General features: G+C 59.6%; 4 protein-coding genes across 25 annotated transcripts in view; 2 read left to right on the top strand and 2 right to left on the bottom strand.

Moving 5' to 3' along the window:
- ANKHD1 (ankyrin repeat and KH domain containing 1) overlaps positions 1-1,800 on the bottom strand; it is a 103,215-nt gene extending 101,415 nt beyond the window's left edge. For 11 of the 19 annotated variants that reach the window (XM_062605231.1, XM_062605233.1, XM_062605238.1 and 8 more), the window contains exon 1: positions 1,294-1,775. In XM_062605231.1, the coding sequence (XP_062461215.1) occupies positions 1,294-1,572 (279 nt within the window). In that variant the 5' untranslated portion in view covers positions 1,573-1,775. Of the gene's footprint in view, positions 1-1,293 lie in introns of all 19 variants that reach the window. The other 8 variants (XM_062605232.1, XM_062605234.1, XM_062605236.1 and 5 more) reach the window with 6 other exon arrangements.
- Positions 67-15,111, bottom strand: SLC4A9 (solute carrier family 4 member 9). 2 transcript variants are annotated; one of them, XM_062605250.1, is made up of 22 exons: positions 14,794-15,110; positions 12,870-13,030; positions 12,508-12,657; positions 12,317-12,378; positions 12,084-12,241; positions 10,490-10,577; positions 10,055-10,209; positions 9,340-9,456; positions 9,015-9,189; positions 8,632-8,765; positions 8,246-8,517; positions 7,511-7,566; positions 7,239-7,421; positions 7,003-7,116; positions 6,264-6,425; positions 5,889-6,067; positions 5,596-5,668; positions 4,285-4,353; positions 3,304-3,477; positions 2,754-2,909; positions 2,538-2,613; positions 67-268 (listed from the first exon to the last, which is right to left on the bottom strand). In XM_062605250.1, exons 1-21 carry the CDS (start codon positions 15,042-15,044, stop codon positions 2,563-2,565), a joined length of 2,940 nt encoding a protein of 979 aa, XP_062461234.1. In that variant the 5' UTR covers positions 15,045-15,110; the 3' UTR covers positions 67-268; positions 2,538-2,562. The 2 variants fall into 2 exon arrangements, with proteins under 2 accessions (XP_062461234.1, XP_062461235.1); XM_062605251.1 differs by lacking the exon at positions 4,285-4,353 and having other exon boundaries at positions 14,794-15,111.
- Positions 15,112-17,882: 2,771 nt separating this feature from the next.
- On the top strand, positions 17,883-24,677 carry HBEGF (heparin binding EGF like growth factor). The gene is made up of 6 exons (XM_062605226.1): positions 17,883-18,033; positions 18,392-18,559; positions 20,648-20,825; positions 22,776-22,931; positions 23,043-23,135; positions 24,184-24,677. The coding sequence occupies exons 1-5, from the start codon at positions 17,991-17,993 to the stop codon at positions 23,113-23,115; spliced, it is 618 nt and encodes a 205-aa protein (XP_062461210.1). The 5' UTR covers positions 17,883-17,990; the 3' UTR covers positions 23,116-23,135; positions 24,184-24,677.
- Positions 24,678-26,594: 1,917 nt separating this feature from the next.
- Positions 26,595-26,827, top strand: part of PFDN1 (prefoldin subunit 1) — a 31,971-nt gene continuing 31,738 nt past the window's right edge. For 2 of the 3 annotated variants that reach the window (XM_062605297.1, XM_062605296.1), the window contains exon 1: positions 26,654-26,701. In XM_062605297.1, coding sequence (XP_062461281.1) covers positions 26,669-26,701 — 33 coding nt within the window. In that variant the 5' untranslated portion in view covers positions 26,654-26,668. Of the gene's footprint in view, positions 26,702-26,827 lie in introns of all 3 variants that reach the window. The other variant, XM_062605295.1, reaches the window with a different exon arrangement.

Here is a 26,827-nt window from a genome sequence, read left to right as displayed (position 1 = left end):
TGCTGTTAACACAATGTTTAATTCCATGAGGGGGTCATAAGCAAAGTGCAAATGGGGGTCTGCATTAGTTTAATCACTTTTATTCAGATAAGACCTGCCAGTTCGGGTCTCAGGAAGGATGGACAGAAGAGGATCCTCAATGGAAGGCAAAAAAGGATGAATGCAGGGTCCCCTCCTTCCAAAGAAATATGGACACATACCAAAGCACCCACTCCTGGCCCCCAAAGCAAAACAGGTATGTATGGCCTCAGCTACAATCTTCTTCCTCCTGCAGAAGCACACAGAGGTACAAAACATTGGAACTGCAACAAGCTTGCAAGCACTAGCCACATTCTCCTCTTTTCCACCAAGGCTACATAAGGGTTACAATGGCAACTGTGATCCCAAGCAGTCTTTCTAAAAGCAAAAACTCAGAGAAGATTCACTCATGGGTGCAGGATGAGTGGGCACTAGTGACAGATAAAAGCTTTTGTTTATCTTCTCTCCCTAGGCTACATAAAGCAGTAGTAGATGCACATTTACAGACCCAACAATATTCCATCTGGGATGGGATAAGGCTCCAGTCCCTCCCCCACACCCTTCCTTTCAAACTCTCTGCAGGTTTGGAAGATCAAAGGAAGACACCTCCATTACCCTCTTCCATTTTGTTGAGCAAGAAGTATTTCTATTGTATAAAAGTATATGTGTGTGTGTATATATATATGTATAGAAATATGGAATTTAGCAGAGTCTGGGATTCCCATATCCTTCCTCCCGAGTCCAGGGCAGCAATACTGGGGGCCGGAGGCTTTACTTTGTTCTCCGCTGGGTGGAGGATCTCACCTCCCCCTCCAAACCTGGTTCAAAGTAGAAACCACTCCTAGAGATCAGGAGGCAGCAGCACGGGAGACATTTTTCCCCCTCCCTCCGCATGCAGGGAGGCAGCGGCAAGCGGAGGGCCCGACCGCCTCGGCAGGGTGCAGGCGGGGCGGTACCGAGACCCCCTCCCCTCGCTCGCTCCCTCCTCCCCGGCCTCAGCACTAGGCCCGGGGCCGCCCTGCCCGTGCGGAGCCGCCGGGACCCCGCCCCCGCGGCTCCGGTGCGGCCGCTCACGCCCATGGCGGCGGGGAGGCCCGGGCCGGCGCGGGGGGAAGCGGGGTGTGGTGCGGCCCGTGACCCCCGCGCCCGGTCGGGAAGGCGCCAAGCGGCCGTCTGGCGGCGGCAGGCCCGGCGAGCGGGAGGGCGGGCGGCAGGGCCTGTCAGGAAGCGGCAGAGGGGAGGGGGAGGGCTGGGCCCGCCGGCGGGATCGCTCACCTCGGACACCTCGTCCTCGTCGCTGCCGGAGCCGCCGCCGCCGCCCCCGCTCCGCAGCACGGCGGCCGCCAGCTTGAAGTCGAGGGCGGCCTCGCCAGCTGCGGGTGCGCCGGGGCCTCCCGGCCCGCCGGGCCCAGCCTCCCCGAAGAGGCGCACGGCCCGCAAGCCCAGCGGGGAAGGCCCGGCCGCGGCAGGCGGCTCGGCGGCGGGCGGCGCGCGGGGAGCGACCGAGTCGATCTCCTCGTCGCCAACAGGGGCGGCGGTGCCGTCCGTGAGCATCGCGCTGATCTGGGGCCGCTCGCAGAGCCCGGCCGTCTCCGTCCCCTCACGGCACCGCAGCAGCGCCACTAACTTCTCACACCCTACCCGGACGCGGGCGCCGCGCCGCCCCCCCTCCTGCCGCTCCGCCCGCGCCTATTGGGCTCGCTCTGCCGACAGCGGGCCCTCATTGGCGGCGGCTCCCGTCACTCAGGATGGCGTCACGCGCTCCCAGCATGCCGCCCTGAGAGCGCACGCCGAGGCGGTTAGAGCCCGCCGCCCCGCCCCGCTCCCCCGGCCTCACTTCCTGAACTCCCCGCCAGCCGATTGGCAGCCCGGAACATCAGTCACGGGCCTCGCCGCAGCTGCGAGCGCCCACGGGGCGAGCGGGATGCCGGTCACAGCGAATCCGGGAATCGCGGGTTCTGATTGGCCACGGAGCACATCGCTCACAACGCAAGGCGTCTGGCGCCACCCCATTGGCTCCTACCGTGCCCTGGACCCTCCTCCCCTTCGAACCCCTCCGAAGGTCCCCGCACAGTGATCCCACACCCGCCTGCGCGGGCGGCGATGGACGCTGCGCGCCGCGCGTCAAGGTGAGCGGCCCGCCCCCTCCCTTCCCTCTCCCGCACCCGGCCCGAGGGCGGCCCGCCATAGGCTGAGCGCGCTGTCACTCCGCCCCGCCCGCTGTGACGTCACTGGCGCGGCCACGTGGCCTCTGTCACCGCCGCGGCCAGGCCCGGACGGGCGACGGCAGCGACCGGGGGGGGGGCGGACACACAACGGGGAGAGACCGGAGCGGGAGGGTGGGAGGGGGCTGCGGGGCCCCGGCCCCGGGAGCAGGCGGGACGGGGCCTGCGGGTGAGGTGCTGCCCGCGGCAGGGCCGGGCACGGCTGGTCGGAAGGTCGTACCGGCCCCCGGTGAGGATTACAGGCCTCATGCTGCCCAGAGTAGACGGCTGTCCCCAGTCCCCTCTGCCCCTCACCGTGCCCTGCGCCCCGGTTGCGAGCCTAGTTGACGGAGATGTTGATCTCTGGTCCCTGGCGATGCATCAGCTCACACTGGAGGGAGAAGGAAGAGGGCTCAGGGCTCGCCACCCTCCCGCCAGGCAGCTCCGTAGACTGGCTCAGGCCGGGCTCAGCCCCGCACCAGCACACTCTGGGGTGGCTGCGAGGAGCACAGCACCCAGCACGTCACCCACCTCCTCGCTACTGCATTCATCCTCCTTCCGCCTCCTGGCCTGTTTTCCCTTTGCCTCCCCTGTAGCAGTTTCAGGCAGGAGGCTATCCAGCCAGCTCAGGTCATGCAGAGAGAACACACGCTCCAGCACCTTCCGGATCCCCACCAGGGCCAGCAGCTGGGGCCAGAGCAAATCACGGGTCAGCATCGCACAGTGCTTGGGGCTGGCAACCAGGGAACGGGCAGTGTGGTCCCTGTCACATCCCCTCTTGTCCCCCGGTGAATGCCAGTGAGGTGGCATGCCACCTCTCCTGCCTTGCTCCCAAGGGATGATGCAAAGCGGTGACAGCTCCAAACCAGGAGGTTAAGGCTGGTGCCAAGCCATGAACTGCAGGGACCTGGCAGCCCTTGAGGGTCTGAGCACCCAAACATGTCTTGCCATTGTATGTGATCCCACCCATGTCTCATACCCAGGTGGAGGACTAGGCATCACTCTGGTGATGCTCAGGGCATGTGGACAGCACCCAGCCTGTCTCCAAAGCAGTGCTGCCCAGTTAAAAGGGTTCTCTTACCATCACTGGGAAAATAATAGCAGCCACAGTGGATTTGACGACCCAGAGCAGAGCCAGGCACAGCAGCTGGATGATGGTGAAGAGGTGCACCCGGCGCAGGGGCACATGCCGGAGGTAGGCAAGGTCTGGCTGGTGCTTGGCTGGCATCAGGAGCAGCCGCACACGGTCTGTGAGCTGTAGCGAGAGGACAGAGTGTGGGTCACACCAGCTTGCAGGCAGCTCTCACCCATCTCCCTGTTGGGCCCACTGCTGGGTAGGTTTGGTATTATTTCCACAACTCAGCCCTCCTGGCAGCTGCACTGGCCAATACCGTGATAGGTGAGTGTGAATGCAAGGCAAGGGGTCCATCGCCCCAGACAGGCATCTAGAAAGGACTCAAGCTGGTCTTAAAGGGTTAAGTGAGAGATGACAACCCCTGGATTCCCATCCCTGCCTGCAGGAAACTGCTGCTGTCTTTGCCAGAGCTCAACCCCGGATTCCCCAAGCAGACTGAAGGAGTGAGGGGGTTTCCTAGCCTGTCATCCAGAGCTGGGTAATTGCAAGGAAAATGTGCCATTTAGAGGAAAATAAAAAAAAAAAAAGGTAGATATTTCTGGAGTGGGGATTTTTTTTCCTCTCTGTGGGTTTCTCAGCAGAGAAACAGAGCTGGTACATCAATGGCAATGCGAGCACCAAAGGACCAGCAAGTCCCAGCTCTGCCTGCAGCTCTCGGATGGGGACATCACTATGGCTTTGAGAGGAAGTCTGGGTTATCCACTGGTCCTTCCACTTCTCCCAAGCCACTGTTCTGTCAGTGCAGCAGTGCTCCTCAGCATCCCAGACACCTCCCTTCCCCTCTCATCTGCACCAGGAAGGTTGCTCTGTCCCCCTGAACCCCGTGCCAGGCTGCACATCACACAAGGGCTGTGCTGCACAGTGAGAGCAGGTGTGAAGCCGGCCCCAACACAGCCCCCCCCAGCACCCCGGCACAGCCCTGCTCACCTGGATGCTGTTCAGCGCTGCCACCCCCATGTGCAGGAAGACCCCATACAGCACCGGCATTGGTATGTGCTGCAAGACAGGCGAGGGTCAGAGGAGTGTGATTCCCCACGGGGCTGTCATCACTGAGCATCCTCCCCTGCACAAAACTCACATGCAGCTTTTGCTTCCTTCATTTCCAACAGCCCAGTTTAATTTCATGGCTTCAAGGGCTTTAATGTCTGGACCTGCTCCCAGCTACACTGCTTGTGTGGGGACAGGCAGCTGACAGAGAGGAGAAACATGCACCAAGTTCTGGTCTCACCGGAGTGACTAGGGGAGGAGAATCTCCTCCCTTGACCTGCAGCTCATGCTCTGGGGATACAGCCCAGCATTCGGGGTTGGGGGGGGGGGGGGGGGGCTGGAGTCTGGGCTCAAGCACACATGGCCAGGTCATCCTGTCTGTCACCCACCAGTCCACCCAAGTCCTTCTCCTCAGGGCTGCTCTCAACCCGTTCATCCCCAGCCTGTATTGATACTGGCGCTGCACCAACCCCACTGCAGGTCCTTGCATCTGGCCTCACTGAACCTCTCAGGTTCACATGAGCCCATGTCCTCCAAGGTCCTTCTGGATCCCATCCCTTCCCTCAGGCATGTCAGCTGCACCACTCAGCTTGGCAAATGTGCTGAGGGTGCCCTTGATCCCACTGGCTATGTCATTGATGAAGATATTAAATAATATTGATCTCAGTAGGAGCCTTGAGGGACACCACTTGTTTCTACTTGGACATTGATCCACTGTTCCTCTTTGGATGCCACTATCCAGCCAGTTCCTGATCCATCTAACAGTCCATCCATCAATCCCGTATCTTTCCAATTTGGAGGTAAGAATGTTGTGGGGGTCCATAACAAAGGCATTACAAGCCCATCCTCAGAGGTGAGAACAGAGGTAAAGGGACCTCCCCCTGCCCCATGTAATCCAGATGTGGCCAGGGTGTACTGGGCTCTGCCTAATGTGGCAGAGGCAACAAGCGAGAGCCAGCACCAGCCAGGCTCACCCTACCACGGTGGTGGGTGTGTCTGGGGACAGGAAGGGACCCGATGCCCATGTGGAGGTTGACATGGGCAGCAGTGTGCTGCTGTGCCCTCTGTACTGTGGTGCTCCCGCCAGGCCCTTCTCCCAGCCCCTTCCCACACAGCACTCAGCTCCCTGTGCCTGCCAGCCAGGCTTCTGTGATGGATCAATGGGATGAACAACAGAAACCTCCCAGCCTTACAGGATATGGCTGCCCCCTGCCTTGGACAAGAGACCAAACCCAGCACCAGGCTTCCTACCTTGAGAATGGGTGCCATGAAGACAGAGAGTCCCATCAGGATAAAAACAGCGATGCCTGTCAGCCTCTGCTCCCTGCAGGCACAGCACTGATGTTAGGGTGCCTGGGGTCCCCCAGGAGCCCACAGCCCACAGCTGCCCTCGCCAGGGTCTCCTCTCTGTTCAGCTTTGATGGAACTATGGCATCCCCCGGGAAACACAAGCAGCCACTAAACCAGCTCAGCTGGGCAGCGTGGGTATGTCCCTGTCCCCTGACTGCAGCCACAGGCAGGAGGTCCCTGGGCTCACTCTGTACCTGATGCCCAGGAACTCAGGCTGCTCGCCAGGGGCTGAGGTTTCACTCTCCTTCCTCAGGCTCTCCATGTGCGCCAGGGAGATGACAGTGGCTGAGACATACCAGGGGAGGCCAGTAGCAGAGGTGGCGACCATCAGAAGGGAGACGCAGAGGAGGTCCAGATGAAAGCCTGCTCCTTTCTGCAACAGGAGGGTCAGCAGAGCTAGGGATGAGGCATCTCCCCAGCAGCGTCAGAGGGGCACAGTGGGGTCTGCCCACCTTGCCAATGGTTCAGAGTGCTGTTCTCCCTTTGGCTGTGCCCAGACCCTTGGGGTCCAGCCTGTACTTGGGTCCTCCTTGTTGTCTGGGTCTTGCCTGTCCCTTGTCCCCACTCACCTGCAGCTTGTATTCCCTGCGGTTAAGGATGACAGCTGTGATCTGCTGGTCCATGAAGATGAGGATGGTGACAAGGACAGCAGGCACTGCAGACACCAGGCAGACCCACCATGGGTTGGCTCCAAAGGGCGAGACGATCCAGCCCCGTCCTGGGTTTGTGGGCTGCAGAGAGCAGAAGGATCATGGCAGCTCCCACCTGCCTGCAGGGTCTGCAGCCCAGCTGGGTGACAGGAGCAGCCCCAGGGGCGCTCCACATGGGGAGAGGAAGAGCATCCTCCCTCATCCTGGGGATGATGCAGGACAGCGTGACCCACCAACCCACCCCAAGGCAGAGCAGGTGGCTGCCCCTGAGCATCCCAAGCCAAAAGGTGGGCACATGCCCCGGGGAGCAGGTGAAGGACATGGCACTGGGTGTTGATGATGGCAAGTCCAAGGAGGTGGTGGTGAGCACGGGCTGCTCTGAGGTGCTGCCAGCCGCACTCCACACCCAGGGTGGGGAGCCCAAGCCTGGGCTTGAGCCTGTGGCTCCTGCTCCAGTGTGAGCTGTACCATGACGTAGTTCATGCAGGACCAAGCCAGGTTGTTTACAGAGCATGCGACCTGCTGTAGTTCAACCCCTTCTTTTGCTGGGGCACAACCTGCATCCCTATAAGGCTGGACCCATGAACAGCCACAACGTGGCAGGATGGCTACTGTGGGGTGCACAGACCCACCCCCTGCAAAAACACCCCATCAGCACCTTCAGCTCACTGGGGACAAGGAGCTTGGGAGTCTCCAGGCCCAGGGTGGCATCAACGGCGCAGAAGGCCAGGATGGCCAGGATGATGGCGAAGTCGCTCACCAGCTTCCGCACCTGCAGACAGAGGGGGCTTGGCCTGGGCTGCCCAGGGTGAGGGGCTGGCCCAGAGCACCCCTGGGTCACAGCACCCAGAGCCATCCCCACACCACTGGGAGGGGTGGCTGAAGGGTGCTCACCCCTGCAGGGAAGTAGCAGCTGCTCCTGAAGCGCTTGAGTGCAGAGCAGGAGAGGAAGGTGCCTCCGAAGAGCAGGAAGGAGATGAGGGTGACATCGGGCACGTACTGGCAGCTTGTCCCCAGGAGCTGCCCTCCCCGCTCCAGGCACTGGCTCCTGCTCAGCCCAGCAGGGGCTGCTGAAGGCTGCAGGGACAGGGCAGGTGGCAAGGAGGGGCCATGGGCACCTTAGGTCCCCAGCCCCTCTCCTGCCTGCCTGAGAGCAGGGACTGTACCTGCTGGGGGGCCATGGCTGACGGGAGCAGTGTGTTGTTCCCTGCGGAGCTGTGACCTGCAAGGGATGGGGGGGTCAGAGTGCCAGCACAACAGGCACACTCCATCAGGGATGACTGGGACTGTGCTGCCATCAGGGTGGCTCCCCAGGCTCTCCCCAAGGGCTCAGGGTGCTGGATGGGGCCCTATGGGACTCCTGAGGCCCCAGCACAGGGTGATGCTCAGGAAACACCAAGAGGGAAGCTCCTGTGAAGGGCTTCATGAAGCACCAGCAGCACCCTTGGCCCCAGGCTGGTGCATTTGGTACATGGTGTTTCTGGTACACAGTGCAGGATCAGTGTGGACACATCTTCAGGCCCTTGGGAACACCCTCTGATTTACAGACTGGGCTAGAAACAGCAGTGCAAACCCAGCAGTGCAAACCCACCCACCAAATGCCCACCTCCAGCCCCTGGCATCCCCTCTCCCAGAGCCACGGGATCTGGACCAAGGCGCTCTGTGCTCCTGGCACTGCAATGCTTGGGCAGTGCTTGGGCAGTGCCAGGAGGTAGGGGTGGGTGGACAGACTGCACGGATGGGAGTGGAGGAAGGTGCCGATGTGGTCTGGCAGGCAAGGATGGGGCTAAGCCACCACCTTCTCCAGCACCTTCTCCCATCTAGCTGGGCGGCTGGGTCCCAGTGGAGCTCCATGCAGCTGCCCCCTGCTCCCCACCAGCCCAGCGGCTGTTTGGGCTCACCAGGGCTGGACAAGTTGCAGACGCAGCTGTAGGAGGTGACGTTGTCCAGCCGGTACTGCCAGTTGATGGGGAAGGTGTCTGCCAGGCTCAGCATCTTCTTCAGGGAGTCGTAGATGAATATCAAGCTGATGAGGGCGCAGAAGCCTTCCTCGGTGAAGCGGGTGAAGTACCGCACCAGGTGACTGGCCTCGGTGGCCACCAACACCACACCAAAAAAGGCCACCCAGAGCCCAATCCAGAGGCGAAACTCCAGGTAATGCAGGCTGTGGTCCCTGGTGGGAAGGGTGACCCCAGCACTCAACAGTGACACCCTCCTGGCATGATGGTGTCCTGTGTGCCAGCCAGGGGACAGTGGGCCAAGGAGCCATCTCTGGCAGGGCACTTACTGGCTGAAAGAGAAGAGGAGGCGCTCGAAGACCAGCATGGGGCCAGTGCTGCTCAGGATAGTGAGGGGCTGGCCAGAAAAGAGGCAGAAGATGAAGCCGGCAAAGGCTGTGCCCAGGAAACTCTCCAGCACTCCCTGAAACACAGGGAATAGGTGCTAGGCACCAGGGGACAAGAGTCCTGGGCCTGTCTCCAACAGCAGCACAGCTGCAGGCATCTGCCCACACCTCCCTTGGAGCTCAGGGTCAGTGCCCGGGGGGCTGCAGAGGCCGGGGAAGGGCACAGGATCCAGGTGATATTCAGGATGCCCCGAGGCTCACCAGGTAGTGATGGGCACCTGTCAGACCCGTTGGACTGGTGCAGGGTACCCCGTGGCTGCACTGACCTGCATGTTGGCAGTGGCGTCTCCCAGCATGCCCCCAAAGGTGATGGCGTTGGTGGCCGTGGCCAAGTAGATGTAGAGCACTGCTGAGAGGCACTGGGGGTGCAGGGCATCGGAGAAGTCACTGCAGTACCACGGTGCCTTCCTCCGGATGTCCTGCAGCAGCCCCCCAAAAAGCCTGGGGCAGCACAGGGACATCTCAGAGCAGGCCCCCCACATTGGCCGTCACTGCCCAGCATTGCTGCAGGGAGAGGCAGTGCCCTGCCCCAAATTCAGCACCCAGCGTCCTGCTGCACATTCCACCTACCGCATCCTTCCAGGCACCCACCTGCCTGTCCTCTCCAGCTCCTCCCCAGTGCATGGGTGCCCCAGGTTGGCTCTGTCTCCTCCTGCTGCCGTGTCCCCATTGCTGTGAGACTGCCGGTCTGGTGGGTGCACTGCAGTCCTGTGGCAGAGCAGAGCATGAGACAAGGTTGGAGCCCTGAGGAGCCAGCTGCACCTAGGGGATGCTATGAGGGGACATGGAGGATGGAGGGGAGACAGGGGTGCAAGCAAGGTTGGGAGGACCTCATGTGTCCCCTGATAATGAGAAGGAGAAACATCAGGAGGAGGAGGATGAATTCTATGACCTTCATGTTTGGTCCCAACCCAACCATGATCTCCAGCAAGCCCTGGAGCCAGACCTCACAGGACTGTTTTTCATGGAGGAGTTGGGAAGAGACAGAGGGGTGCAGCTCAGAGGATGAGTTTTCCGTCTGAGCATTGAAACTCAGCATTCCCAGGAGCTCCTGCCCGAAGGGCATGCAGGTTGGTTTTGCCATCCCCTCCCAAGTGAGACAGCAGGACTAACAGCAGCGGGGACCAGAGCTGTGCTCATTGGCTTGGTCAGAAGGTCTTGGCTGGGAGGACCTCACTGGCAAAGGTTGGTTCCAGCATATCTTCATCCCCAAGGAGATGGAGATTCCAGTGTCATGGGCAGAGGTCTACACATGGGATACTGCAGAGGGGCTGGCCAAGATTGTGGGTCCCTCCCTCCAGCCTACCTCCTATGCAGGGATGGCAAACATCTCGGTGGAGGGATTCGGGCATTGAGGTCCCATTTCCCTGGAGGAAGCACTGTCAGCTCATCCAGGAACACCTCCATCCCTGCAATGAGGTCCCGTCGGTGCTCAGCCTGCCGGGCAACCCTTTGGAAGAGCTGTGGGGAGAACATGGTTTAACTACCACGTTCCTGCCTTTGGGGGCTTGGAGCCTTCCTCCCACCCTGTAGCCATCACCAAGAAAGGCACCCATCAAGGTTCACCGACATCCTACAGACCAACCACAGAACTTTGCTTTCTTCTCCTGGGCAAGGGAGGCCACAGCTCACCCCTTCCTCTGACTCCTCTGATGTAGCCTTCAGAGGATAGGAGACCCGATGTCCTCAGCCATGGCCTCATACCAGCCCATCCCACCCATGGATGCTGTACCAGGCTCACCTCATCCGTCAGCAGTGTAGCCATGGCTCTGCCAACCTCATGGTAGGCTTTCTCTTTGGCTTGGGGACCCAGGAGAATGAAGAGGAACCTGTGGGTGGGACAGAATATCTCCTGAGCAGCCACCTTGTTGTCGGGGGATGCTTCTTCCAGGGGAGACCATGGTGCTGTGGGGATGCTGGGAATGGTGGCTGGGCAAGCTTGTGGGGCTTGAGATCTGGGATGGGGCTGTCTGTGGGGTCCTGCTTATGGGAATGCTGCTCACAGGCAGGATGCAGCAGTGTTAGCACTGCGAGGAGAGCTTGCAGGCTGAAGGGGCAGCATGTTTGATAGGACTGCCAGGAGCATGGAGGAGATTGGAAAGAGGGCTCAGAGTCCTTGAAGGAATGCGGCTAAAATCTCACCCTTCAGAGGGTCCTGCAAAATAATGTGGTCTGCAGAGGGACAGCGCATCCAAATATTTAACCAAACCCACTACTCCTTTTCAAAACTGGCAAAACCAGTCACCATCCTGGTACCCTGAGGCTGCAGTGATTGTACCCCAGGCAAACCTCCAGTGAGGGGTAGGGAAACTCCTCTGTCAGCAAGAACAGGGCTGAAGGCAGTTTGACAGAGCCAGTGCAGCCCTGACATGCGGCATCGGTGCTGGAAGTCTCCTGGAGCCTGCTCTGAGGGGTCAGGAGGTGATGGTACCCACCTGGGACTGCTCTCACCCAGGCATCTTCAGAAAGGCAGTGGGAAAACCTTAAGATCCTAGAGAAGGACCTGGGTGGGAGATAGCTCTGGGATGGTGGCTGTTGCGAGCGGGACAGCCCAGGGGGGCTGACAAAGTGAATACCACCAGGGCAAAGGGATGGGTAGGGACAAACTCTCCTGTCTGGGGAAGGAAAATACAGGGCAAGGGGTTGTCGTGAGCCACTCAAGACCAGTGGGGGTTCCCCGGGGACCTGCCACCCATCTCCCACCAAGGAGAGAGCTGGAGGTGGATGGACGTCCTGCTCCATCCAGCTCCCGGAGGACCGGTGCTCTGGGCAGAGTGACCAGGAGGTGGCAATGTCCCTCCTGATCCCTGGCTGCCTCTTCCACCCGCTCCCTAAGTACTCAGCTCCAGGGGCACACTGACCATTCCCCTTTCAGGCTTCAGATGATATATTCCTCAACCGTGGAGGAACACCTCCTGCCCTCCTCCTTTCCCCCTGCACCAACAGTGCCACAGGAGCCACCCCAGCCCTCGGTAGTGTGTCATGGGCAGTGGGAGGGCAGGAGGCTCCTGTGCCTCTTCCCAGACACAAGCCCCTGTGCTCCGGTGCAGCACACGGGGAGCACCCACACCCGTCTAAGGAGGACAGGGAATGCAGAGCTAGGTGAAGATAACCCGGGGTACGTCCCTCCCAGGCTCCCAGCAGATGCTTGACTCTCAGCCCATCCCAGGATGCTCCTAAGGAGCTGGGAAAAGCAGGAGGGGAAGGTTCTGGGGCTGTGTGTGGCACTGGGTGCTGTACCCTTTGCTTTTGCCAAGCAAAGCCCTGTCCTGGATGGGTGGGAGTGGGGACAGGGATGAAGAGGGGTGCAGGGCCTTCAGCCATGCTCTATTTACCTGCTGGGGAGAGCGACTTCAGCCAATGAGCCGAGGGCCACTGCTTGCCTGAGGCGGATGAAGGCAGTGAAGGGCTTCTCCAGGAATTCAACCTCCCCAACAGCAATGTGGGCAGCCTCAGAGCCTGGTGGGACCTTCTTCTTAAACCGGTTTCTCAGCTGCAAGGACAGGGATGCAGTGCTGGGCACTCGGGATGCAGCAGCTGCCCTCAGCCAAGCTTCTTCCTGCCTTACCTGCTCCTCGAGAGGTGTTTCAGAGAGCTGTGCTCCAGGCTCAGCCCAGCTTTTGGCCTTTCCTGCAAAGAAAGGCAACAAGCAGCAGAATATATGTGCAAGGGAACAGCCAGCCACCGTGTGTGCACCGTATTGCTGGTGGCAGTGGAGGGTGCCTGGTGTGACAAGCGTGTGGCCACTCATGCGCCTACCTCTGCAGGGAGCCAGGCCAAGCTGGGCGAGCAGCCGCAGTGGGGACTGGGTGTGCTGGTGCCGGGGCTGGAGCAGCAGCAGGGCTGCCAGGCGCTCCCGCAGCTCTGGCTGCAGCTCCGCTCCCTCGGGCTGCCCGGAAAGAGCCTTGTCTGCAAAGGGATGGGGAGAGCTCTGAGTGCCCCTGGATTGCTGCCTGCTGCAGGGCTGCCGGGGGGAAAGGCCACTTTGCTGGAGCAGCAGACAGCCACACAAGATACCTGCCTATTGCGCATTGGTGCATTTATATAGATATACATAAATATAGATATCTCTATAAAGACCAGCCCCACCATAGGAGGTGACCTTCACATTTCCCATGTACCAATTATTTCCTTGAAACTAGGAGCATCCAGATCCAGGAGCAGAGTTCCCTTCTGCAGGCACGTCCTGAGCTGGAAGAGGCTGTGCAGGAGGAGGGCTGGAACGTGGGGTGCGCTCCATCGCTCCCCACCATCCTCCACCTTCTCCTCGAACTTTATCCACCTGCCAGGGGAGATGTGTGGGTCAGGACAGAATGTTGTGCCCTGGGCCAGGCAGTGGGATCTGCATCTTGGGTCTACCATGAGCTTGGCATGGGACTGGCACAGACAGGGGGGAGTTTGGGGGTTCAGAGGGAGCTGCAGTGGGCTCATGGAGCAAGGGCAGATGGGCAGCCTCAGTGGTCACATCCCCTTTCCTGCTGACCCACACCTTGTCCCCATTCCCTGATCAAGGGATTTCACCAGTCACAGGACCACAGAAGTGTCTGTGTTTGAAGGGACCTTCACAAACCATCCAGCCTAACCCTCTGCCACGGGCAGGGATGCCTTCCACTAGTCCATGTTCCTCCAAGCCCTGTCCAACCTGGCCTTGAACACTGCCAGGGATGGGGCAGCCACAGCTTCTCTGGGCACCCTGTGCCAGTGCCTCCATAAGACATTTCTTTCCCGTGTCCACCTAAATTTATCCTCGCCCTTTGTCCCGTCACTACAGGCCCTGGTAAAAAGTCTCTGTCTTTCTTGTAAGCTCCATTTATATGCTGAAAGGTCTCAGTACGGTCTCCCCTTCAGGAGCCTTCCCTTCTCCAGGCTGACCCAGCCCAGCTCTCTCAGCCTGGCTCCAGAGCAGAGCTGCTCCAGCCCTTGCAGCATCTCTGTGGCCTCCTCTGGCCTCGCTCCAACAGCTCCACGTCCCTGTGGTGCTGTTGCCCCAGAGTTGGATCAGGACTGCAGGGGGAAGTCTGCCCAGAGTGTGGCAGAGGGGGAGAATTCCCTGCCTCAATCTGCTGCTCACACTCTGGGGATGCAGCCCAGCACATGATGGGGGTCTGGGCTCAAGTGCACACTGAAGCTGGGTCATGTCCCATCTGTCACCCAAGTAACAAGGACCCCCCAAGTTCTTCTCTGCGGGGCTGCTCCCAACCCACCCATCCCTAGACTGTGCTGGGGCTGGGGCTTAGCCTGCTGTTAGCAGGGTCAAACCAGAAATGGCTTGAGCTGTTCGCCATGCTCGGGCTCTGCCGAGTATTTAACTGCCAGGTGCAGACAGAGCTTCCCTTTGTCCCCTTGGGTGGGCACAGTGCTGCGGGTGGCTGGGCACACTGCATGGGGCAGCCCCTCAGCAGGGCCAGCTGCTGCCCACAGCAGGGTGCTGCAAGGAGAGGGCTGGGTGCTGGGGGAGCTACCACAGCCACAGCTCTTTGGCTTTGCCCCCTCCTGTAGACAGACCCTGTAGACAGACCCATCTCTGCCTCCAGGCCCTCACAGCCCATGTCCCCCTGTTGCCTGATGAGCTGTGGAGGATGGTGAGGGGTGTGGGGACATCCTAGCCATATTCCTGCCTCACACCAGCTGGCCCCGGTTCATCCCTGTTGGTCCCCATCGTCCCCAGCCAACCTGCCCTGACCTACCCACCCAGTCACCTCCAGAGACCTGCCAGGCAGCCAGATCTGGGCAGAAACAAAGCACCATCCCAGCCTCAGCTAAGCTGCTGGAGCCTTGCAGAGGCAGCAAAGGGATGAGCAGAAGCCAGGGCACTGTGCCCATACGGGATCACTGCCTGCGCCCTGCTGACACCCTTCCCTCTCCTGTGAAATAAGTCACTAAGCAGAGCACAGGCAGTGCACACATTGCTATGGGCAGACGTGGTGAGCAGCCCTGCTTTGGGGCTGATGTGAGGAGCCACCAGCCTTCAAAGATGCTGTGGGCTCCATCAGAGCAGCATCTCCTAATGCTTTGAAACGATGGGCTTCCCAAAGCATCACCTACCTGGCCGTCTCTCTCCACTCCAGCCCTGCTGGGGTGCTGAGGAGCTGGTTGAGCTGGATGAAAAGCAGTGGGCAGGCAGTATCCCTCCAGTCCTGTTGCAGGGCAGCTGCTGTGGCTGTGCTGGAGGGGAAGATGCTGCAGCCGAAAGCCTGATAGGGAGCTTCATGGTTCCCCTCCTCTGGTCTGGGCTGTGAGCTGGCATCTGCTGCCTGGAGAGCCACGCCATCCACCCCAGGCACGTGGGCTCGCATGGCCACCAGCACGCACAGCCAAACGTGTGGGCTCCCCTCTGGAGCTGCTGGCACTTGCAAGATCCCACTCATCCCACACCTTATAAAAGCTGCAAACCAGTTTCAACTGGCCACAAACCAATGCACGGGAGCCAAGCCCAAAACAACAACCTCACAACACCAGGGCCACTCAGGGGTCCCAGCGTGGCTGGCTCCTGCCACCACGGCCACCTGCCTGGGCCAGAGTCCAGCGGAAGCCTCTGCCTCCTTCTAGTGACCCACATGGACCATCTGCACTGGTCCATGGGGAGCAGCATGTCCCCAGACCCTCCTGCACCCCACAAGGCTTTGGTGAAGGGATGGTAAGGCCAACCCCAGGCAGCATCGGTGCCTCTGTCCATGGCAGGAGGGGTGGCATGGCCCCATGACAGGTCTTCCTGGGAAAGGGGATGTGAGGACGTGCACTGGGGAGGGATGTGTCACATCTGAGCAAATCCAGAGTGGGGTAAAACAGGGCTGCCGGTGATGGGGCTCATGGCGAGGGCCAGGAGCACGTCAGGGCTGTGGCCATCCCGGCGTGAGAACAGCACCACGTAGGCTGCAGCGGATGTTGCAGTGTGTGCCAGGGGGAAGGATGCGGGCAGAGCTGCGTTGCCCTGTAGAGCACAGGGAGGTGGCATGGCCAGCACAGTGCCACCAGCTAGAAGCAGCACCCTGTGTGTGCTGTGCCTGCTGCGTGCCCACCACTGACACCGGCATCAGCACCGGGCTTGGCTCCTGTGGCTCTGTGCAAACAAACAGCTGTGCTGTGTGCAGTGCAAACACAGTGGCATACAACACAAACACCAGCCCGGCATGGGCAGGTTGTGCTGGAACCCACCAGCCCCAGGCAGCATTCAGCCCGGCGCAGGGCTAGCGGCCACCATGCAGGAGTCACGTTTGGGGGCAGAGGGAGTGATCCCTCGGTGCTGGCCCATGTCTCAGCTGGGAGCTGAGGCTGAGGAGAGGATGGTGCTGGATCCAGCCCCAGGGGAAGTGGGGAGACACTTCTCCACATCAACCTCACTGTCCAGAGCTACAACCAACCTTCTCCCCCATACTCATGCTCTGTCCCATAGCTGACCCCTAGGGCTCCTTCCAGTCCCAGCCCCAGCAGCTATTTCATCCTGCCCCCTTTAGTGCAGGCAGAAGGGGAGAAGGCATCCAAGGCATCCCCCAGTCATGCAGCACTGGGTTTGGGTTAAGCCATCCCTGGTTCATTGGAGGCTCCCAGGCACAGTGGGAACAGAGCAGTGGCAGGGGGTGGGGGTGTTGGGGCTGAGGTGGGGACTGGGGTCAGCATCTGGGTCCTGCTTTGCCACGTGCCATCCTTGCTGGGGACAGACACTACCCATGGGGCTGGAGCCTGGCACCCTCCTCTCCCTCAGCCTTCATCCCCCAGCTGCCTGCCCCATGCTGCTGGGCTGTTTGCTCTGGGGGCACCCAAACCTTCCCAGGGGTCCATCTGTCTCTCCCTCTCGTGGGGCTGCCCCAGCACAGGATGTGCATGGTTGGCAGTGGGGTGCAGCAGGAGGGCTGTGGGAGTCAGAGGGAGCAGGCAGCAGGATCCAGGCAGGAATAACAGCTGTCACCCCTTCCCTTGCCAGATGCCAGCCTTCTGTGCCAACATCCTCCCCAGTGCTGACGTGAGCTGGTGCCTCCCTTTTCCAAGCTGCCAGGTCAGGCGCAAATGCTGCTGGTGCCCCTGGCAGGGGAAAAAACCCATCCTCATGTGGGACCTTCCTAGGAGCCACAGAGTGGGGCTCTCCAGGGGCACACCAGGGACACAGCCCCTTGCCCAGGCCACCCTGACCCCCCTTGCTCTGCTGCCAGTCTGTTGGGCTGCTGATGGCCGGAGGAGGCGGAAGGAAAAACATCCAGCAAACAATTGCAAAAGTCAAGTCTGAGCAAGAAGGAGGGTGTGAGCGGGGGGTGGCCAAATCCGGTGGTATTCCTTGGAGACGCCAACAACAATGGCAGCAATATTTAATCATGCTTTGCTGAACCTGAACCGGTAGCGGGGGTCCTGACTTTGAGGAACCAGCCAAGGGGCTGTGGCTGACCTGATGTGAGATGGGATGAGACCCTGCACCCACCCAGGGCTGGGGTCAGTGTTCTCTGGCCTGGGCTGAGGATGAGCGCAAGAAGCTGTGGCCATAGCGGAGAAGGGGACAGAGAAGCTCTGGCAGCCCCTAAACACCGTGACCACAGGCTGGGATTGAGAGGACCAGGACAGTGGCTGACCAGGAGGGTTTGTGAGATGCAGTGGTGGTGGAAGCAGTTCGGCTCTCCATCGAGGCACAAAGGTGGCCTCGCGGACAAAAAAAGCACTTCTGCCACTGGCACCCTCTCCATCACCAAACAGGGTGGCACGTGGTTAGCGTCTGTCCCTTGCTGGGGTATCACCCCACCACCAAGGTTTTAGCTCTGAGCATGGGACCCTGATGCTCTTCTTGCGGGTTCACTTCCCCTCCTCAAAGCCCCCCAGACCACCCTGGGGTACCACCAGGCAGCGGATGCACAGTGCCCTCCCTGTGACCCCCCATCTCCTACCCCTGCCTGAGACCAGCCAATGAAGCCCTCAACCCTCTTCCCCTGAGCCACCTCCTGCCCTGCACAGCCCCAGCGCAAGCTCAAGGGGGTCAGCGGCTCCCCCGGGACCCCCACGCTAAGGACGGAGGCGCTGGTCCCGGGGCAGTGGTGAGCTGCACCCCCCCGCTCTGAACCGTGCCGCGGCAGCCGGGGAAGCCCTTCCCGGGGGTGGGACCACGGGAAGCCCCGCCCTTCCCCCGGTGCCCCCCCGCTCCCGCCCCGCCGTCTTCTACCCTCCGCGGGGCCGCGTTGCCGTAGAGCGGTTGTTGGTGCCGGCCTGAGCGGAGCGGCGGGAGCAGAGCTACGGCAGCGCCGGGACAAGAGTGCCCGCGGGCCATGGACGGGCGGGCAGTGCTGATCCACGCGCTGCTGGCGGCAGGTACGGACACGAGTGGCGGCGTCCCGCGCACGGGTTTGGGTGTCCCGGGCACGGGCAGCGTGGATCCGGGTAAGGGGTCCCGGTGCGGGGCATGGGCAACGCAGTCCCAGTACCGGACGTGCTTGGGGAGCGTGGTCGTGTGAGACGCGGTCCCGGTTACGGATTAGCGGGTCGCTGGCACAGGCAGCTTGGCCCCAGCGCCGGACACATGTCTGTGCGGAGTCCTGGGCTATGCGGGCAGGTCTCCGGTCCCGGGTGGGAGCTCCCAGTCCCGGGGAGCGCGGTCCCGGTCCCTGTCGCGGGTGGGGTGTCCCGGGCACAGGCATCCTGCCCAGACTGACCGCGCTCCCTCCCGCAGTGTGCTCGGCGGCGGCGGGCGGGCTGAGCCGGGACGAGCTCCACAACGAGGTGCTGCACAAGGGAGGCGAAGCGCCCGTCCCGGCTACGGCTCCGCTGCTCGGCGGTAGCCCGGAGAAGGAGAGCGGCGGAGCGGCCTCGGGGGACGAGCTCAGCGAGCTGCCGAGAGGTACGGGCGGGCGGGAATGGGGAGCGGGACGGTGGGTCCCGGGGAGGGTCCGGAGGGGCGGGCGGGATTTAGGACGGGCAACCGGGCTCCGGCAGCTCCTGGCCTTTCTCCGGAGATGTGGGTGTCCCCGAGGTCCCCGGCACAGGGGTCCCGAGGTTTCCCGGTCCCGTAGCTCCGCGGCAGGAGAGCACGGCAGCCCCTGCGCAGCCCTGTGGGCAAGCGCTGCTGCCCCGGTGGGGACCGCGGTGACTCACCCGCCGCCCACACCGGGCTGCTCCTCATACCGGGGCAGGGCCAGGCAGCGGCGGGCCCTGCGCGGGGACTGGGCCGTTCTGTCCGTCCGTCCGTTCTGCTCGCCGGGCGCTCGCTTGGCTTCTCTGCCCCGGCTCTGACCGAGAGTGCCTCAGGCGCTGCCAGTGGGGCTCGTCTGATTTGGGTGACCTGTACCTGAGCCTTGCACGTGATAAGCTGAGGCCAGTGACCTGGCAGCAGGAAGAGCAGTTTCTGCCCCACACAGTTTGCTCTCCCGTTTTTCCCACGTTTTTCTTTGCTTTCTGGCTGTACCGTCAGACTGTGAGAAGCACCCCTGCAAAACCAAGCTTGCATCCAAGGGAATGCAGCCCCTTGAGAAAGGCTGTTACCCCTCATGCTGGGGCGAGATGCTGCAGCCTGCGTTTCTGTGCATCCCTCAAGGAGGGGACCCTGTCCTAGAGCCAGGGGTCTGGGAGCTGTGGGCTGACCTTGGTCTGTGGGACAGGCTGCAGGCATGGGGATGTTTAGTTATGGACACCGCAGCCTCTCAGAGTGCTTTCTTGATGTCTTGAGCTGAGTTTTGGTCAGAAAAAAATCTGTTGTTTTTTTTTTTTTCTGTCAAAAGCACCTTCTCTTTGTGCCACAACTCCCAGGATGTTTAAGCAGGGGGAGAGCAGCAGCAGCATCACCCTGCCCCCCCCGGGCTGCAGCAGTTTTTCTACCAGCAAGATCTTCCACATCTTCCCTGTCTGTCCTAAGGGAGAGGCTATGTGGTGGTGACAGTGGAGGTGGCTGGGGGGGGGGGGGGGGGGGGGTAGCAGCACTGTGTGTCTGTTGAGATAACCCCCAGGCGAGGGGATGGGGCCTTACCCGGATCTGGAGGTTTCTCCAAGCCACAGAATTTCCTGGAGTATCAGTTTTCTCCAGGCATAATGTGGAGGATGTCGAAATTGAGAAATAACTTTGCTAGGTATGCAGCCGTGTGCTCCAGCACCTGGTTACGTCAGGAGGTGGCTGAGGAGGAACTGGGCAGGTTACAACTCGCTGGTTGGGCTCAGCCACCCTCAGTTCATGTTTCCCTGGGCTCACTGGAGTTAAGTGCTGTGGTTCAGCAGGAGCCCAAAAGTCACTCCTGGAGCATGAGTGCTCTCCAGCATCTTGGTATCCTGGGAGATCAAGCTGGGGGCTGAATTTTTGGGCACATCCAAAGAACTATTCCAGTAACATTGCTGGTTTCGGTCCATGTCCAGACAAGGTGCTTGTGCTCCTTGTGTTGGTCCCCACCAGCCCAGCAGGGAGCTGGCCTTGCACAAAAGCTACTGGTCCCTGCGCTGCAATTAAAACATACCTTTGTCATTCCTGGGAATGCTGCCCTTGTCATCTCTGGCTCTGGAAAGCCAAAACTTAAGCCATTGCTCTCTTGATCCTGCTCTGGGTGCGCAAGGCATCCTTGTACCCACAGGGAGGAGAGTCCATTAGAGCCATGAATAGGGTCTTACAAAAGACTGCGCTCATCGGGGAATAAAAGCCAGATAAAGAGGCAATTAGCGATTTTCTGTGTTCAGTGGAAACTGGTGCATATAATAGCAACATTTGAGATACATAAAGCTCTGTTTGCCCTCCCCCCAGCCTGATTCCTTTCTTTCCTTGAGAATTGTCCTTATGAATGGGAAAGGCCATGATATTTGGAAAGAAAACCCTCTGCTCGGGGGCAGATCACTGCACAAAGGGCTGCCGGAGTGCCAGGGCTCAGCTGGTTTGCTGCTCTGTCTTCCCTTTGGCTGACACACGGAGGTGATCTGACTGCTGCTTTCTCCTTCCCAAATTGTTTTCCAGTTGCTTTCCTGTCGAAGCCTGAAGGCCTGGTTACTCCCAAGAAAAAAGGGAACGGGAATAAAAGAAGAAAAGGCAAAGGCCAGGGGAAGAAGAGGGACCCGTGCCTGCGGAAGTACAAGGATTTCTGTATTCACGGCGAATGCAAATACATCCGAGAGCTGGGAGCTCCCTCCTGCATGTGAGTTGCTGGCGTGTGCGTGTGCGGGGGGAGCCTTAGTCACGGTTCCTTCAATTCTCCAGGCCAGGCAGAGGAAGAGCAGAGGAGATATTTTTAGTGCATGTTCCATGTCCATGCAGGGACGGCTCTGACATGGCCCCTTCCTTGTGCTTCTTGAGCAATGTCCATCCCCTGTCAAAATCCATCGTGGATGTAGTCTCAGCATTCCCCAAGCCCTGCCTGAGCTGCTGCAGGAGACCTGTGGCAGTGGGCTCAGAGGATGGTGAGCAGGGGCTGGGGTCTTGTAGCCAAAGTCTTCTGCAGGTCTAGTTTATGAGAACCTCATCCTGATTCTGTAACCCCATGTCCTCGCTGCTGCCAGCCCTGGCTGGGAGCTAATGACCCCCAGGGTGTACTGCTGCAGGCAGGAGGAGCATCTCTGCCATGGCACCAGCAAGGATTGGAGGTAGCACCTCTGGGGACTGTCTGCCAAAGCCATGCCCAAGCCATCCCTTAGTTCTGATGGACAGAGCTGTGTATTCCCATCCCCTTTTGCCTCCTTGGGGTTGCAGGTACAGGGCAGGGACTAGACAAGGCAAGTGGAGAAGTTTGCCTGCTGCTGTGAAGGACCCAGTATTGCTGCTGTGGGAAATAGCCAGGGGTGCATGTTTGATCCCCACTGATGTGGGCAGGAATTAAGCTGGCAGATACATAAGAGGCTTTGTTCTTTGCTATCAATCCTGTGAGCCACCCAGCCCTGCGCCTGGAGCCCAGGCAAGATAATAGCTCCCTGACTTATGGTGCCCACAAGATGTTGTGCCCAGCAATCTGCGGGGATCAGGCTCCACATAGCTCCTTGAACCGCTTAGTTTCTCTCTGCCTGAAAGCTGTCATGAAGTTGGGCCCTCACACAGGGGGTTCGGGACTGCCAGCAAGAGGAGATCTCTGCTGGCTCAGCTTGGGTTGGGGACCCAGAACCATGTGGGGCGCAGCACCCCCTGCCTGGGATGGTGTTCCTTCCCAGATCCCTGGGGTTGGAAGAGGACCTGGGAAAGCAGAGAGGCTCTAGGGGCTGGATGGGGCTTTCCAGCCTGGTGGCCCATCCTTGGATGACCTCTTCCCAGAGCCACCATGGGTTCTAAGGTACAGAGACCTGTCCCCTTCGATTATGAGGCCTCATGTTGGCTGGTCTCACTTGGTTGTGGCTGCTCTTGGTGGCTGTCTGCCCATGCCACAGGGTCTCCTTGATCATTGCTTCCTTGGGCTGGTCCCTGGGCTGTGGGGTGGGTGAGGATGGTGCCAGGCTGGGTCCTGTACATCTGCCTTGTGCCCAGCCCTGCTGCTGTGGTTGGGAGGTGACGTGGCATGTGGTGGTGTCGTGAGCCAGGAGGGTTGTGCTCAGACCCTGTCTTGGAGATCAGCTTGAGGGTCAGTGGCAGCGGATATAGAGATATCTATATCTGGTCGCATCAGTGCACTTGGACTCCCAGCCAGGGTTGGCAGCTCCAGCCCTGCTGGGGACTGTTATTTCTGTTCTATGAGTAACCTCCTGAGTCTGCAGGGAGGTGGCACCTCTCTGGCTGGCAGGGTGTGCAGGGACATCCTGCTCCGAGGGAAGATCTGAGCTCTGGTTTGGCTGCCTCTCTGCTCCCTTGTATGGGACTTCCTGCTTCCAAAGGTAGTCTGCGCAGCCTCACTCTGCCTTGGGATGGTTGGAAGGACCATACACCCTGGTGGATTCTATTGTGGGGAGTTCAACCTTTCTAGGAGTCTTCATGGGGTGCTTGGGGCAGGAGAAAAGTTACTGGAGTTGGTGGTGACACTAGCTCAGGCCAGGGGGACGAGGGAGAATGGGTAGTGTGCTGTTTAGGGCTAAGCAAAGAGGTAGCTTTTTTCCATAAGGGCGTGAGGCACCCAATGACCTTCTGTTCTTGGTGATGACCAGCCTTTAACACTGTTCTTCTCCTCCAGATGCCAGCCAGGATATCACGGAGAGAGATGCCATGGCCTCTCGCTGCCTGTGGAGCACCCCCCCAGTGCATACGACCACACCACAGCACTGGCCGTTGTTGCTGTTGTCCTCTCCTCCCTCTGTCTTGTCATCATCGCAGCCCTGCTGATGCTCAGGTAAGTGGGATGGGGCTGAGCTGTTGGATCTGCATCCCTGGGAAGACCACGTGGAGGGGGAGGGTGGCAGGGACACCTCCATGACCTGAGTATCTCTGCTTGGCCTCATAGGTGTCACAAGAGGGGTGTCTACGATGTAGAGAGCGAAGAGAAAATCAAGCTGGGCATCACTGTGAATCACTGAGGATGCCGGGTGCTGGCGAGGTGAGCCCCTGGCTGGATATGAGGCAGTGGTGTGGCTGGGAATCTGCTTGTCCATGCTGGCTGGGGCCACTGTGTGGATCCTGTGCCAGAGCCAGGCAAGAGTTGAAGGCAGTATAAGCCTGGAGAAGCAGCTCACTGGATTTGGCCTGAGAGTCTGGGGTGCAGTGTGGGGCTCTAGCCCTTCTTCCTCTTCTGCTCAAGCCCTTGTCCCCTGACAGCCCTGCCACCATCACCTCCTTTCAAACATTAAGTCCCTGCTTTGCCCTGTTTCTGCATGCTTTGGGGACATTTGGCAGTGGGGAAGATGCTTCTGGGTTTTTTTTTTTCCCACCCTGTTCTGCTCCCTCTCTGACCCTCTGAGTCACTTCCGCTCTTTAGATATTGCCTCTATTTTTATATATAGAAAAAACCCTTCCTTTTCACTCCTACTCCTACTCTGCTTATTACTTGCACCAATGCAATGCCTTGCAGCTGGGTATGGGGATCTTGCTGCCAGCCCCATGTGACATTGCTCTGGCTGGGTGGTGGCCCCATGGCCGGGTGCTGGACAGCTTACAGACTTCCTCTGCTCTGGTCCAAGCCTGACGTTAGATGTGCCCATACAGATCACAGCTACTTCTCTTTTCTTAAACAAAAAGGAAAAACTTTGTTCTTTGTAGGGATGAGGTAATGCCTTCAAAGAATTTCTGTCATGATGGTAACAATGCTGGGGGTGGGAATTTTTAGGTGTTTATCAGAGCTATTTTGAGGAAGGGGATTCAGCACAAGGCTTTTCATGTGTCCCCTCTGCCCTGGGGATTATTGAGGTGAATGTGCCCAGGGGGCAAAGTGCTGTGGTCCCTTGGAAGGGCAGTGTGGTGAGATGCTTACCCACTGTTCCCCTGGCAATCTGGCTCCCATCCTCCTCAGCCCAGCACTGCAAGGCAGCGAGTGGCTTCTGCTGCGGTTGCTGTGGGTGCATGGGCTCTCCTGAAGTGCGATGAACACCTTCCCACCACACAGGAACTGCCCTGGGCGGTGTTGTGAGCTGCTCTGCTTTGTCTTGCAGGGGTCGGCACTAATGCACTTCTACCTCCTGGAAGAGGCGAGAGCCACAGAGCCAGCGCTATCCCTGGGTGCTGGCTGGAGCAGCAGGGCAGCATCTGCTCTGGGGCTGCTCCAGCAGCGGTGTCACTGCAGGGAGCTCCGTGGCCTCCTGTGGGGATGGAGCTCGGAGAGGTGCTCGCTGGCTGCATGGAGCAGGAGGGACGGGCCGGCGGCAGCTCTCCATGTGCTGTGGTGCACACCAAGAACAAGCTGTGAAAGGAGGAGAGCGGGCTCGGGGCTTGCTGCGGCGCAGGAGGGGCGGGAGGGTAACAGCTATTTAACAAGAGATTTTTCATTTTAAATTATATATTTATTTTAGATAAACTGTACATAGTATTTATATTTATTGTAGGTCTGGCCCCTGCATCTTTCATGTAGGTCAAGGTGACCGGGTCAGACCTCCCTTATTTTTTAAGTGCAATGTTAATATTCTAATAAATAACACTTTGTTACAAACACTTGTGTTGTTCATTTAACAATGGAGTTGGAAAGAAATTGGAACTCTGAAGACCAGTGGGGATCTGCAAACAGTGCAGATCCTGAGTGCATGGCAGGAGGTGCTGGGCTGGCTCGTGGCATGCTGGGGTGTAGCAGAGCAGTGTGGTACCAAGGCGCTGGTGGCAGTGGCTGTCCTGCAGCCACAGCACTCCCATCTGTGTTTCTTTTGCATCTTTGACGGCTGATGCCCTGTGAGGGATGTGATTTCTTGGTGTCTGCTCACCAGCAGGTGTAAGTGAAGCCTTTCTGGCCACCAGTTCATCCAAATGGGACCGATTCCTAGTTTTGAGCGGTTCCTGGGTAATTGCAGCCTCTGGGGCTGGGGTCTTTCGAGCAAGCATCATTTCAGATGGTGGTTCAGGACTGACTCCTGACTTTGCGGTAAAAATAACCCCTGAAACCACTTCTTTCCTCTTCCCTCATCTTCCCCGGGGGACCTGAGATCAGGGTAAGATGCTGTCTCTTGAAGCAGAGAGAGGACTTCCCCCTGCAGGAAACCTGCTTTCATCCAGCCCCTTTCCCTTCAGCAGATGTCAAACTTCAGTTTTCAAAGGGAAGTGCTAAGCTACTGCTTTCCATTCCTGCTCCTACAGTGTGCACTAAAGCTGGGGAGTAGCTTGCAGAGCTTTTTGGCCTGACTTAGCCAAAATTCAGCTCTGGTAAAGCCTGAAATAAGCTTTATGCCCACTGGAGGAGGGGTTGCTTGGGAAGCGAGCGCATAGGTTCATCCCTCTTGTGCAGTCAGTAAGATTTGCAGCAGCAAAGCCCAGGGCATGGGAATGCAGCAATACTTTGGCATTCTAGTGCTTCACAAGATAGAAGGGCTAAAGTACATGGCTTAGGCAGGTTGGGAAGCAGGTGACTGACAGTGGGCACCCTTTTGTGTTATCACCTGGAGAGTAAAAGCTGCTGCAGTGGCTTGAGTCTTGGAACCAGGGAATCAATTTATTGGCTCTGAACCTTCATCCTGAGGGAGGGCCAGTTTAATCAGAGACTCCAAACTTTGGCTTTTTTCAACGTATTAAGCAAATAATGCCATGCTATGTACGAGGCCATTCTGCTCCAGGGCATCTGGCTGTGTTCCTCCCTTGCTGCGCTGCTGCTGCTGCTTCCGTTCCTGGAGCCACTCCTGCTCCAGCCCTGCTGCCTTCCAGCTGTTCATGGTGGGCAGCTCTGCATGCCTGAGGCTCCACACCACCCCAGCAGGCACAGGGAGAGCTCTGCTCTGCAGGCAGCTGCCCTTTGCCCTACAAGGACGTGTTCTGACCCACTTTGCTCCTCTATGGGCTGGGCTACCCACAGGTAATTTAACAAGCCAAGAGATGGGAAACGTGTTTTGGAGATACAGGCACTGGGGAGCTGGCTGGATCCATGGGCTGGCTCCCTCCGCCCCACTAGACTGGGAAAGGTTGACAGTCCTATGGATGCTCTCTTCCCGAGAACATCTCTTCTCTGTTCACCCCGACTGGGGTGTGCAGAGCTCTGCCCTGCCCAGCGCCCATGCACCGCAGGGCAGCCCAGGCTGCTCGCTTCACCATGCGCGCAGGAACAGGGTGCCAGGAACGTGGCCTGCACCACCCCGCTGCCGCAGCGCTGGGCCAAGCTGAGCGCGGGAGGGGCTCCCGGAGAAGGCAGGGGGAGCCTCCAGCAGCCCGGCCCTTCTCCCCCCTCCGGGCACGCACTCGGGACCGTGACCACGTCACCAACTGCTGCACCCCCCAACTCCACGGTCCAGCCCCGCTGCTGCCTCGGACACCGACCCCACGCTGCGACCTCCAGCACCCCCCTGAGCTCCCCCCGCTGCCGGCACCGGCACCGGCACCCGCCCCGGAGCAGCCCCGGAGCCCGGGCACGCGACCCTGCGCTGCGACCCTGCGCTCCGCCCCGCGCATGCGCAGCAGGACGCGCTGCCGGGACTCCCAACCGCGCAGGCGCCGTACGCAGACAAGATGGCAGCGCCCGTGGACCTGGAGCTCAAGAAGGTAGGAGCCCCACCGCGGTGGCTGGCGGCTCCGCGCCGCGTTCCGTGCAGTGCCTCTCCGGGCTCCTTCTCCCCTGCACACCCCGCGCGTTCGGCACCCGCCGCCCGGGTTTATCTGTTCGTGGCC

Source organism: Pezoporus occidentalis, unplaced genomic scaffold, assembly GCF_034315485.1.
Source record: "Pezoporus occidentalis ecotype Australia unplaced genomic scaffold, CSIRO_AGI_Poc_V1 ctg91, whole genome shotgun sequence".
In the NCBI taxonomy this organism is placed as follows: Eukaryota; Metazoa; Chordata; class Aves; order Psittaciformes; family Psittacidae; genus Pezoporus; species Pezoporus occidentalis.
Note: the sequence above shows the minus strand (reverse complement) of the source record. Positions and strands in the feature narration are given on the sequence as shown.